The sequence below is a fragment of the Vanessa tameamea genome, chromosome 20 (assembly GCF_037043105.1).
Source record: "Vanessa tameamea isolate UH-Manoa-2023 chromosome 20, ilVanTame1 primary haplotype, whole genome shotgun sequence".
NCBI lineage: Eukaryota > Metazoa > Arthropoda > Insecta > Lepidoptera > Nymphalidae > Vanessa > Vanessa tameamea.
The window spans coordinates 10,522,123-10,536,519 of NC_087328.1; the positions used below are offsets into that span (position 1 = coordinate 10,522,123).

Genomic DNA, 14,397 nt, shown 5'->3' on the forward strand with positions numbered 1-14,397 from the left:
TGTATCTTACGCATCCCCGGAGATAATTAGTTGCTTGTTTTCGGTGCAACGAATAAATTAAATTTTCATTGCGCGTTCATAACGTAGGATTTATAAAAATACATTTAATTACGAGTAATGTATTAGCTGTAAGGTTGTCACTCGCAAACGCAATTATAAATTATTTGTTAGCATAGGGTGCGGTCAGAGTGCATTAAGATGCCAAATATTCATTATGATTTTTATTGTTTCAACTGCTTTCGTCTAACTAAATAATAATAATTATTTTCTTGATATTTTAAGGTTGGTAGATATACCGAATTAAATTAAAGTAAAGACTCATTAAATAATCACTTCTTAAATTTTATAAATATAAATAACGAAGTTAAATATAATTTTTTTCAATACTCTATTTTTAAGTAAAATATTCGAAAAAAGTATTTTAAATCAACTTCTCGTCCATTTCGGTACAAATACTATTTTTCATAGTGAGCAATTCGGTTTTACAAGAGGTCGCTCGACAACTGATGCGAGAATAGCACTTCTTAAATATATTTACGATGCTTGACAAAAATCACAGAATGCTATTGGAGTATTCTGTGATTTGTCTAAAGCATTTGATTGTGTAGAACACGAGACGCTTCTTTATAAGCTCAAATACTACGGTATTAAAGGTAAAGCTCTTGATCTCATTGCTTCATATTTAAGTCAAAGAGTCCAGCAAGTTTTCATTAATGGCATAAAGTTTTCTGGATCTACGTTATAAATGAGTTTTCCACAAGGATCAATTTTGGGTCCCTTTCTATTTCTAGTATATATAAATGATCTTCCTTTATATGTTAAAGGTATTTGTGATATAATGTTGTTTGCTGACGATACTTCACTGATTTTTAAGGTAGACAGGAAAAAACTGACTATGACGATGTGAACGGTGCAAAATCACAGATACACGATTGGTTTACAGTAAATAATTTAGTTTTGAATACTCAAAACACGAAATGTGTAGTTTTTACCCTACCAAATTTTAGAAAGCAAAATTATAATATATCTTTAAATGGTGGCCGTCTTGATGTAGCCAATACTACGGTTTTTTTTTTGGGAATAGCATTGGATTCCAAACTTCAGTGGAGTCCTCATTTATCGTCCCTGACAGGAAGACTCAGCTCCGCAGCATAAAAATTAACAATTGTGTCCCACGACACTCACGCCCCACCCTTATGCTAACTTGTCTATGTGTGCGTAGACATTTTGCGAAATTATAAGAGTCGGCTCGAAATAAAAATTGACGTGCTCTCACCTTGGGCTCTGGGGAGGGACTGAAAATTTATTGACAGCGATGTCGAATAATAAGTCAAAACCGTCAAATTATTTTCTCCATACTAAAATGTATGGACGACGAATGCCAAAAAGTAAGCAATATTTAAATAAAAATTACTAAAATATTGTGAGATATAATAGAAATTGAACACGGTGAACTTATTATTTACACTTTTGTGTCCCCATTTAACCAAAAATACATGTATAAACTATCCGCTAAATAGCTTAAAAAATATTAATAGAAAAGGTCGATTTCAGTGTTTGGAGTGATGTTGACGATTAATTTACCAGGTTATTGATACAAATTTTATAAATATCATGCGGTGAAACTTGAGATATATCTATTGAGATACTGAATGTTTTTTTTCATCCATAATCAATGCTCCAGTTTTAAGATATTTTAAAAATAGTAAGCGCTATTTTGGCGTTCCGCAAGGACTGTCCTCTTAATAATAAAATAGAGGTAAACTATTGGATATATCGATTTATGATTATAAATAACAAATCTGCTTCTCGTTATTTATTCAAATTAAAAATACTTAATCTGCAATTTATGTTTCGTTTTTTCACATTATTTATTAGGTATAAATACTTTAAAAGAATAGCTTTACTGCGCACCATCTACGTTAAGGTGGAGTAATATGTGTTGTAAAGTAAATTAAAAAGACACACTATAATGCTAGCACTGCAGCAATCGTATTGAGCAATTTTATTATTTTTTTCCACTTTGTAAAGGTTTTGATAAAAACTTAATTTACCACAGGTAATTAACACTACTTATAATTTATATTTGCATGAAATGGGTACGTGTTGTGTGAGTGTGTGTGTGAGGTGAGTGTGAGAGTGCGTGTAGTGCGTGTGTGCGGGTATGCGTGGTTCTTATATTAGAAGATATTAATTAATATATTAAAGGAGCAATTTAAATCTGTTTATAGATGCGTTCGTAAGATTTTTGCGAAGAGTTGTTCAGTCTCATTGTACGTTAACTTTTGGAGAAAGCTACTTATAACAGTTTTACATTTAAATTTAGGTAAGGAGTATATGTTGCAGATTTCATTAATTGCGTTATAAAGGTGGCTGCTAAGACATGGGTAGCTTCTTCTCACCATAGCAGTTTTGGTGGAGACAGGTGGGCATACAGGATCTTTACGTCGTTTATTTTGCTGTCGTAATCTTGGGTCGTCGGTCAAGGATGCGTGTACACGTAAAGTGATGTTAAGTGCACAGAGCTGCCAGACAGTGAGTACAGTCTTTATAAAGTTGGGTAGTCGGGTACCGATAAGGTTTATGCAGCATGATTTTCAAGACAGCTCTTTGTGCTCTCTCAAGGCGAAGTAAATACGTTTTAAGTGTACCACCCCAGGCAGATATGCAATAGGTAAGGAGTGACTGGGCTAAGGCAAAGTATACGGTTTTCAACATTATTATATTAGAGATATTTAACGTTAACAAAATTCAATGAAAGCCAATCCATCACGATGCCAAGAACATTTTCAGCTGCGTGGTGAGTAGATTCCCATGTTTCTCCACTTATGATAAGCGCAGTGTCATCTGCATATACGAGTATCCTACAGTTTGGGATTGACAGTTGACACAATCTATTTAAACAATATTTTTAACTGAATATATAAAACTACCGGTGTCATTATTCAAAAAAGCTCTGCAGGTTTTTGCCGATTTAATTCACGGTTCATGCTTCAGACAATTATTCGGATTGTAGTTTAGAAGGAATCGAAATCGTAGTTTTGCTCAGTTAATTTTTGTAATTATTATAAAATATTAAATGTTAGTTTATTATTTCACAATAATAAACACCATTATAAAATAAAAATTATTTTTTGATAAACTGATGTGGTTAGCTTGGCCAACAAGCTCTGATTAAGATTTTCTCACAGTTTTTAAAATAAATGAACTACATTCTTATTATATAAAAGAATATCAATGCTTTCAAGTTTCATCTGTTTGAAAGGAAAACAACCGTCAATAGTTACATCGACCCTACATGTTTACTTTCTTTGCAAAAATGACATATTTGTCTTACACCCAACCTGCCTCGTGTTGACTTTACACCTGCACGTGCTGTGGAATATTACTGAAGTCAGCACACTGTCGCACATAAACTAAAGACACATGCCATCTAGATATTCGGCGTGGTTACAATTACTTAAAGTCACTAGCTATCCTGGTTTGTACGGTAACGGTTTCATTATAGACATTTTTTATATAACAATTAGAAATTAATATGCACTTTATTTTATATGGTGTAAAATAAATTAAACTTAACGCTATTTTTGTTTATATATTTTTTAATATTCTTGGGGATTACTTCTGTAATTATACACTCACATCGTTACCGAATATTCCTAAGACGTATTTTAGACTTACGATTCAGTGGTACATTCAATGTACAATTTGATTTACTCGTAGATGAACATAGAACTCCAAAAGAACTCATAAAGTGCATTTTAACGTCTCGTTATATTGAACAACCTTTTAATATATAATATACTAAAATCTTTCTTGGTAAATTAATTATCGGAAGAAGAGAAGAGTTTAGCAAACAAAAGGATTTACGTAAAGAAAGTACTTTGATTCAAAATTCCATTCAAAAAGCATGGCATTCTATATTAAATGCTAAAGTTAGCGCCCAAATCTTTTAAGAGAGATGTAGCAAAGACAAAGACTATAATGATCAAAGATATCCTCGTAAGGCGACGAGAATATGAACAAATGTTCGCACACGGTCGACTTTTTATTTTTGACATCTATAACGTACACGTTGTACGTTATCGGATCGATACGTATGTTGTCGCTTGGTATTTTTCATACGGCACTAAATGAGGTTAATAGGATAAAAGGTAACCTTAGTAACAATATTTTTCTCTCGCTTTAAGCTTTAGTGTGATTGTCATGTTGCAATAAAATAGAGAAGGTTAAGGTAATTTTAACGTAGCAACGTAAAATATTATTTTTTGGAAGTTAAGGATATATTTATTCAAACAGAACTTTTATGACACTTTCTAAAATCAAGCTAAATAAAGTAAATTAGTGCCCAAACTAAGACTATTATAAATTGAACCTTATACAGTGTGTGAACATACCTACAGCAAGGCGCACGAGCAGATAACAGCGACCGGATGGCAGAATGGCACATTGTTCTTACTTCTGGCCATATTAAATCACGCGTGACGTCAATTATAGTATGGAATACTTAAGATGTATATCTATTAAGTAACACTTTTTGTTGAAAACTTCTCATTTTAACTGGATTTTCTTTTGATGTCCATAAACATTTTAATTAATCGCGTCCATTAATCGGATTATAAAGGTGAGGAAATAGAGTTTGCATCTGTGCACTTGGGCACTATAATACATCCCGCGTTGGCTTCTTCCTTGAGATTGGGCGTCGTGACTGAAATCGCCCAGGGCGACATCATCATCATCATAAATTGTATGATTTTATTATATTAAGCTTTGTATGTATTGTAATCTTTACAAAACTTCACGAAGAGTAATGTTTTCTTGCACTTCATATAAAACCACTACCGTTTCTTGTTATTTTTATTAGTATTTAGATTCAGGATTATGAGGATGCTCGTTGATCTGGAATCGTATTGAAAAATAATATTATAATTTATCTACATCTATAAGACATATAATGATATTTTTAAACTTATTAATATTTGATACATAAGTATTTTATAAAATGATTGAGAACATATTACGATTTACAGACTTTTTGTCACAAATATATTGTCAGTCAGCCATTGTCGAAATAGAGCTGTCAGCTAAAATAATTGTGAAAAGTGTTAGAACAAGTCGTGTTTCAGAGCTGGTCTTTCCATGTAGAAGTAGGTCATGCTAATGGAAAAGTATTCTTAATGAACTTCATGAGCGGGTGTCGCACGTCGTGTTGCAATCCCAGCGTCTCGTATTACAAGACGTTTGAAAAGAACAACACATTGCGTCAGCGATTGAGGAATATGTTAAACGTTGAACTGGAGAGGTAGGACCACGTTTACGATTCAAATATATACTGCGCATGCGCTTACGGACGTCCAACTAACGAGACGACAATTATTCTGTTTCCAAGCTACTTTTAACAGACTACTTTTCCTTACTCGTAATTTTAAAAAAAAACCGTCATAGGAATGGGTGCAGCTATACGTGCCGGGCCTATTTGGTTTGTTGTCACCCACACCTCAATTATTCCAACACCAAACGGTAAAATGTTTACAGCTTACTGCAGGAAAATAGCATCTTAGTTCCCATGGTTGGAGGCAGGTTGACGATGTACGGTGTTGATACTTCATACAGCGTCCGTGTTATTATAGAAATAGGTTTAAATGGTGACTCCATTTAATATGCACAGAATTTTGTCCTGGATTTCAGGCACTGTGCGTAATATCGGAGACAGTATCTCAGAGTTCGATATGATGGCAATCCGATACAATCCAAGAGATATTAAGCACTAGATCAATGCCTTCCAGTGCTTTCAGGAGTAAGGAAGCGCAATACTGCCAACATAACTTCCGAGTAATGTTGACAGTGCTGTATTTTTTTAACAGGAGAAATCCAATAACTATTATCTGTCCGACCCGGATCTGCAGCCGTATCGGCTAGCTACGAGTACTATCCACTACAGAAGTACGCGGGCGTATACTCGTATGAGGTCATATAAAGTAGTCGATACGTAGGAACTATTTTTGCAACACTTTCACCGTATCAAAACATACTCATAAAATCGCACAAATATTTTTAGTGAATACTCAAACATTGAATATTTTACGATCAAAATATTGAAATTTAAACTTATGGATTTATAGTTTTCCTGTTTATTATTATAAGCTTTTGTAAAACGTCTCCTGTCAGTCAGTATTAGTATTATTCTGGTTCAAATTTTGCAGCTGAATTTTAACGCAGCTACTGAACTGAAATTATCAGACTTGTGGTGACAAAACAGTAGCACATTTAATTTTATTTGTTTTAGAATAATAACCAAAAGCGGTTATTAAATATTAGTTTAGTTTTAACAAATATGTATATCTTTGCAAAAACTAAAAATCCTGTCTAAATAAGTAGTAGAGTCCTCCACTAATAACCACCAATAGGTAATATATGTAGACTCATCTCAAAATTCCTACATTCAACATTCCTACTTTGTTGTCGAGATGTAGACATATTTTGTGATCCCTTTTATACGATATTCAAACAATTCTATATATTCCAGAATTTTAAAGATGTTTTGTAGTTCCTAAATAGATTTAAGCATATTTTTGTTTACTTTTTTTTTATAAATTTTATTTTTACTAAATCTTATCTCTTTTGTTGAGTAATTAGTGTAGATAAAAGCGACTTGGTGTAATTACTGTAATGCTTTTATTTTTCAAATAAAGATTTATTATTATTATTAAAAGAACGCTAATATATGTCGAAAATATATGTCGATAATCCTTTCTCATATGAAATATTTATTATTAGAGTATAGGTTTACATTTAAAAAATATGTACATAGAGTCAAATTTGTTTCTTTTATTCATAAATTGAATGCTTTGTTTTTTTTTACCTCGACATGGAAACAATCGAGGTAACACAGTTTTTAAGCTTCTTGTAATTTCAGCAGATCAGGATAACAAAATAAATTCAAGTTTGATAATAATTCTCCAACAAATAAATTTCTCAATAACTCGCAATCATCTAATTATTTGTCGTGACAGATCAATCTTTTAAAAAAAAGAAATATTTACATTGTATCTGTGCCAGTCTTAAATAGTAGGTATGCCAAATAAAATAATATTAATTAAAGTTTAACAAATTATTAAACAACTAATTACAACAATAATTTTATACGTACGTATAAGTACATAATAATGTAAAATAAATAGTTACGATTATAATCATTATATGTTATAATGTGATATAATTAATGATGACATCCTACCCGTATGACATAACCACCGTATTGGAGGCTAGGATTACTCGCTAACGTCCTCCATACTAACTTGCGAGCTTTCGAATTGACGGTTACGACTTTGTATGAGTTACAAGACCAAAGCAAAGGCATGGCATTCAAATGAATTAAGCGCTGTGCAAGTCGCTGAGCTACGAGTACGATACGATTGAGAACGATCGTTCTACTTATGTTTCAGCGTTGTTTTAGTATTCTCAGTTGAACAGTTTTGATTATTGAATAGATAACGAGATACTGCCGTCGAGATATTATCCAATTATATAAGCATTTTGAACATAATTTAGTTTTTGTGTAGCAATATATGATTTTTACATTTATCGTATTGACTTTTATTTAAAAATAATTCAGTAGAAAAAGTCCTTGTTGATATATTTATTTTAAAAAGACCGTTGACCGAAACGAAAGCGAGACTAAAGAACGATAAACCGTTTTACGGGATTATTAATTTTAACAACAAATATCGATTCAAGTATTTTATAGCACTGTGATAGCGATTCTCAATGTTTTAAGATTATTTACAAATCGCAATCTTATTTTCGCTCGCTTCGAATTAGTCTTGTGAAAAGGCGTTGCGTATGGCGAAATGCTATATATCAGATTCGACGATATGAATAAACAATAATTAGATCTATACTAAATGTAGTACTTCCTTGATTTGTTTACATATACATATTACTTTTTAGTTCGGTACAAATGTAGTGAGCGTGTTATATAAATCTGAAATTATTCAGACTCATTAACCATTCAACGAAGGCCATAAATCTGTAGCTAAAACTTCAACCACTGTTCCTGTGCTATAACTTGCGAGGCTTCAAAACCAGACTCTTCGCCCTACATAGTGTATTACGCCAGGCCCGTATCAATATCAAACCGGTCCCCTTAGTAAAGTCACTTTAGTGATGTTTGTGTACAAGAAAATTCATCGCTTTTTTATTTAACAATAAATACTAAATACTAAAAAACTGAACCGAAACGGTCGAGTGGTTATAACACGTGACTCTTAACCGATAAGTTCGGCAGTTCGTTTCGATCCAGGCAAGCACCACTGAATTTTCATGTGCCTAAATTGTGTTTATAATTCATCTCATGCTGGCGATTAAACATTGAAAGGAAATATAAGATTTTAAATTAACATGGTTATTTTTATTACCAACATCTACTCGCAAACTTCAGTCTCGTGAACAAGACATTCGTAGATAATGTCGAAATATCGAGTTCCACCAAATAAAAATAAAAAACATGGTAAATATCCCGTTTTAAATACTGTAATAATAATAATAATTGTAAGGAAACTTGCATGTGTTTATTTGAAATGAAATTCTGCCACATTGGCACATCCTGCATTGGAGCAGCGTAGTGAAATCAGCTACAAACCTTCTCCTTCAAGGAAGTGGGGAATTTACAGACTGCTACTTCACAAAATAACTGTAAATTACTAGTTAGTCATTAACTTCTCTACATGATTTTTTCCATCACATGATTATCAACATTGCCAACTGCCATGCTGTCACGGATTATGTTTTATATGCGAGTAAGAATTTCATTCATCAGCTCAATGTCCCATCGCCGGGCAAAGGATATCTCCCCTCTTGATAGGAAAGATTCAGTTTGTTTCACTTTTATGCTTGAGGTGGAGAATATTAGCTGACGTATCCAATTTAATCGACACATCTTAAGTTTTCTTCTAGCCATCCAACACGTTTCATTTACAGTTCTGTCACTAATAAACGTAAACGCCCGCAACCCTCAGAATTTCGTTAGTTTTATCAATAGCCGGCCGACCGCGAGCTACTCGTAACTCGGTTCGCGAACTAGTTGTGATCATAACGTGACCGAAGTAAATAAAACTACATAGTAATTAAATATACTAATATTGAAGACGTAGTTCTTATTTGTAGTCAAGTAAAAAAGAAGATTTTCAATCAGTATTTCATTGCGTGTATGTTCCTGCGTCGAGCTTAGAACCAATTTTGATGTAAAATATTATTATTGTAGACGCGGAAGTAATCATTCAATTCAACATCGTAACCTCGCATTTGTAAAGTATAATTTGTTAACAAAAAAGATTAATTTAATATCAAATTATAAGTAAAGTGCACATTACATTTGTTATTGTGTATTAGTTCAGCTCCCTACACGTTCTCGAGTTCACGGCCGGAGCAGGAATTACACACTTCCGCTGTGTTAAGTTGTGTTTGTCGGCAATTCCTCACCTTTGTAGAGCTAGAAACTTTATAGATTATTTATTAATAAAAGTTTGTATAAAATATAACTAAAGGTTATTTATTGTTATTTCTAATGATGCATTAGAGATGCTCCTTTTTATAAAGACCAAGCGACACCATTAGCTTCATTTGTAATCCAGCAGCTCTGAAGGGTTGGCTTTTCTAATTAAGTAATAAAAAACTAATGTTAAAACACCCTTATAAATAAGGCGTTGTACTCAGCAATAAAATATCATACTTACTAGAGCAAAAAGGCTTAAATAGTAGCTTTGGCACAATATTGGCTAATAGCACGATGGCGAATGTTTACATCTCATAGGTTATAAAATACGATATGATCCTTATTGTAACGCACTGAGTTTCTTGTCACTAGATGCTACTTTCCGAACCGGTTGTAGATTTACATATAAATGAATAATCATGTTATATACAATGTTCGGGTTTTAACCGCGATCGTACTTTTATATTGATCCGATTCGCACCTGTAATGTTCCGGTCACGAGTCGATTCTCCGTCACCTCTTGTCTCAAACGAGTGTTCTTCTAGTTTTCTACGATCATGGTATTATTATTTTTATCTCAATTATTTCCAAAAACAAAATATTTATACGAAACCTCTGCTATCCTCACGCTAGTATAAACAACAACAGTACAATGCTCCTAAGTATTGTGTTTGTTCGGGTTCTATAGCCGAACAAGAACTAGTACTATTTTTTATATAAAATTAAAAACGATGTACTACTGAATTAAACACATTCATGTGAAACCTAAACTTGTGTGTATAACCTAAACACATGAGACACACTTGCATATAGACAACACGCCCTCCTACATGTTATGAAACTAAAGGCAAACGATAAAACTTATGATTCAGAAAAATATTACATTGAGCGAAATAGTTGCTGGTGACAGTTCAAAAACAAATCAAACAGACATTTGCGGCCTTAGCGGGCGAATATATCTCCTTCTCTAAAGCTTTATATATAAATATTATATACAACCTCTTTACAACGGCTTTCAGTATGGAGTTATTATTATGGAATCGTTTGTGTTTTTTGTTCTTGCGACTGAATTTATAATCAATCGATTTTTAATTGATTTAGAAATATGTGCTATTTTTTATCAAAAACTGTATAAGAAATTTAGTTAATCTTAATATAGCGGTCTTTTCAATTAATGTCTGACAAGCCTTTAAGGTATAAAGAACTTTATTTCTCATAAAAATTTAACATTCACTTAAAATGAGATACAATGAACATTTCTATACATTTGCAAGAAAACAGTTTTAACATCTGGGCCGTTGGATATAAAAGGCTTTATTTACTATAGCGAGGATATTAAACGATTTTTTAGTTTAACTGGATTAATAAAGCTTCAGTAGCGATTAAAGAATTCCACTATCCATCTAATGCCCCAATTGGACCCAATGATCAGGCATCAGCTTAATGATACTAAATTACCGATGTTTCATTCGACTTACATAATCGTAAGTGTACGTCCTTAAAGGTTTTCAATGATCTGTTTATTGCAGCAAGTGACGTACTACGTGATCCGCATGGCGCTTCTCGTGTCGTGGTTCTGGGCGGCGGCGCTGACCTGCGCGCCGGTGCTCGGCGTCGGCTTTTACTACGATGAGAAGAGCAAATGCTGCACGAGATACCGGAACGCTACTTCTGGACTCAACTTTGGATATGCCGTCTTCTATGTTATGTTTGGTATGTTTTTTCGGGGATTTCAAACCAGTTTTTGTTTTGTTGTCTAAAAGGGAATTAAACGGAAAGCAGATAATTATCAATTTGCTTACATGATGATGCCTGTAGTCAGAACAGCTACTCGTACTATTTTAAAACGGCGTTATTTTATGAAGTGTTATCGAAGAAAATCTCAACTTATCACAGAGTCCGAGACACTAAGTTACAGAAATACAAAACTATCCACGACTACAACTCTATCTATATATATCCATGTATCTAAACGTTCTCTGTCTGTTTCTCTTTTGTTTGCAGTTTAGGTCACAATAGTATTTTGTTCAAAATGTTATAACTGTTAACCGTTGAGATGTGTTATTGGTAATTGTCATAATTTTCTTAGAGCGAACTCATTTTATCAAAAATATAATATAACTCAATAGCGCCATCTATCGGGACCAGATTTTGTGATTTTCTCTCTTTGGTGCTACGCCAACGTACTCAAAGAATGTAGAATGACTCAGTTGGGTTCCTAAACATACAATTTGCTTAATAACATCACTAGCAAAGTATACTATAAGGAAACGATTTAGGAAAGTAAATCATAGTGGAAGCCCTACATCTTTTATCAAGCAAGTAAAATAAATAATATGGTTAGATTACCTTAAAAAAATTATTCCAGTGTGATTAAATATAAAATGTACTTGTTGTGGTCTTGACGTCACTGAAATATTTTTTTTAGTATAGACATTTTAAAATATTGCTATTTCTATGCAACAGCCGTCACTGTCGATCAAAACGTCAACTTATGGGGCTACCGTTCCCACCACAAGTCATTCTCTCGTATGTTATTTACATTTAACTATAAGTGAATGAATTTATACAAAAAACCGGAATATCCACGACTCGATCTCACCGATAAATGCCACTCACTTATTCATTTTAGTCCTAACAAATTACAAACTAATTAAGATCGTGAAAAGATAAACATTGTCCTCGCGTCTATTTGATGAACTGTGTTAACATTTCATTTTATAATTAAATGCCTCTTTCAATTATTTCTACTATTAAATATTTAACACTATTATCCAATTGTATTACTTTTCAACTAGATCATTAGAATTGTAATTTAACGGGTAAAATATGTTGAAAGCATTCTTGCTACCATTCGACATACTTAGTTATAATTTGTACTCCATCAATTTAGCTCATCGATTTAAATAATTACTTAATAATAATATCTAACTACATATTAAGAGCTATTTCCGGTAGAGTTAAATAAAGCCAACCCAATCTCAATGCCTAGGTGTCGTTAGAACTGACGAATAGAATTGCTTACGTAGGCTTCAAGTAAATATCGGTATCCATTGTGAACACGTAGCCAGTGAGGTGGTGGTAAACAGTCCCAATAACAAAAAATGAGAAGGGCTTACATCGGACAGCTATCCGCAACAATTTGTCAAATCTTTCTTGCACAGTTAACACTGCGCCGATCTTAAATAGATAGGTTTAGATTTAAATACATAAAGGCTAGCAATGATTCTGTAACTGGTCACCGTAAAGTGTCACGTATCACAGGGTTTTGTGTAAACCTGTCTGGGTAGGTACCCCACTCATTAGATAACCTGCCGCCAAGCAGCAATACTTGGTATTGTAGTGTTTCGGTTTGAAGGATGAGTGAGCCAGTGCATTGGCGAAGTAAGGTATGGTTAATATTTCTAAGTTAATTAAGTTATTAATAATTCTAGTTTGCGGAGTTGCACTTGAAAAGGTAGCTGTAACTGCCGGTGTTAAAATAATTGTGAAAAATGTATCAATAGTCAATCTCAAAAAAATAACTATGACGAGTCTAATATTTTAACAGATTATTGTACATTTTCAGATCTGGGTAAACTAAATACAAGGAGCATTCCAAATTCTAATCATGGTTTAATTAATAATTTTATATCTGTAAAAATATCAATTTTTATTCAAGTCAAAGGAGTCAGTCCAACACTGGGTGTGTTAACAACTATAAAAGTATTTATTCTGTTAGAGGACATCACAGACCAAAGACTAAAGTTTCACAAAGTAAATCACGCTGCTGCAGTTTCCGGCGCAGCTCACGCTCGTTCCTCGATTAGCTTCAGAAGTACTGCGATATAAATATTTAATGCAACTACATCCGCTTATTTGTTTTCTCGTTCAAGACTATTTACACAAATATAATGTTTGCATTGAATGCTTTCCGAATCGCACGAGTCTACATTGTAATGACGTCTTATCTGATGCCTTACTCGTACTTGAGTCATGTTGTAGAGCTCTATGTAAAGCGAAGAAATACCTTATACCAATGAAGTGGTGCTGCCGGTTCTTCATAAGTCATACGAGTAATTTTTTATATGACACATTTTGTAACACGATTAGACGAGTGGAGAGTTGTTTCATAATATCTTCGGAATGAAATGAGCCAGACTATTCAATATGGATATAATATTTAACACGGATGAAACAGCGTGGAGCAAATAGTATGACTAAAAATACATATCAAACATACTATGGTTATGACTCAATCAATTAAATGTTACATTGTTTTGATAGGACAAGTTACACTATGGCCAGTATTTATTAATTTATTATTTTTTCCCAGGTACACTCCTGTGCACAGTATTAGTGTATTGCAACCTCGCTGTGATCAGGGCACTCTACGCTATCACGGCTCCAAGAGGTGGAGGTCCCCCAGTCGTGCGTAGGGTTTCCAAGAGCAGTTGTCGGCAACGCAACAACACCGCGCATGCGCACCACAACGCAGCCACCGCCGAAGAGGTCGCCTTCAGCAGACTGATGGCCACGCTCTCCGTGCTGTTCATGATTTGCTGGTTACCACAAATGGTGAGATACTGATTTGTAAACTAAACAAGTATAATTGGCTTTCTGTTCACGACCAACATTAAATAGTTGAAAAGTTCTCGCGTTCCCGCTTGGTGCCCGACGCACGCGCACAATAGATCACTATCGACTTTAATGGGCCTGGCCTATTGGTATTCTACGTCGTTCTCACACTAATGTCGGATGCAAAACTTAGTAGGTACCTCGTGTATCACAGCCTTGAGATTTTATAATTCAATATAGTCTTGATGGTAATAGTGTTTTACCTGTATATGAATCTAACACCTGAAGAATTCGAGTGAATAGGAATCATCATTTTTCAAAAGGGATTTTCAAGACAGGCAGTGTGT

General features: G+C 33.7%; 1 protein-coding gene across 1 annotated transcript in view; it reads left to right on the top strand.

The window, feature by feature from the left end:
• Positions 1-14,397, top strand: part of LOC113391451 (prostaglandin E2 receptor EP2 subtype) — a 29,641-nt gene that overhangs the window by 9,473 nt on the left and 5,771 nt on the right. The window contains exons 4-5 of the mRNA XM_026627415.2: positions 11,023-11,206; positions 13,809-14,050. Coding sequence (XP_026483200.2) covers positions 11,023-11,206; positions 13,809-14,050 — 426 coding nt within the window. The remainder of the gene's footprint in view (positions 1-11,022; positions 11,207-13,808; positions 14,051-14,397) is intronic.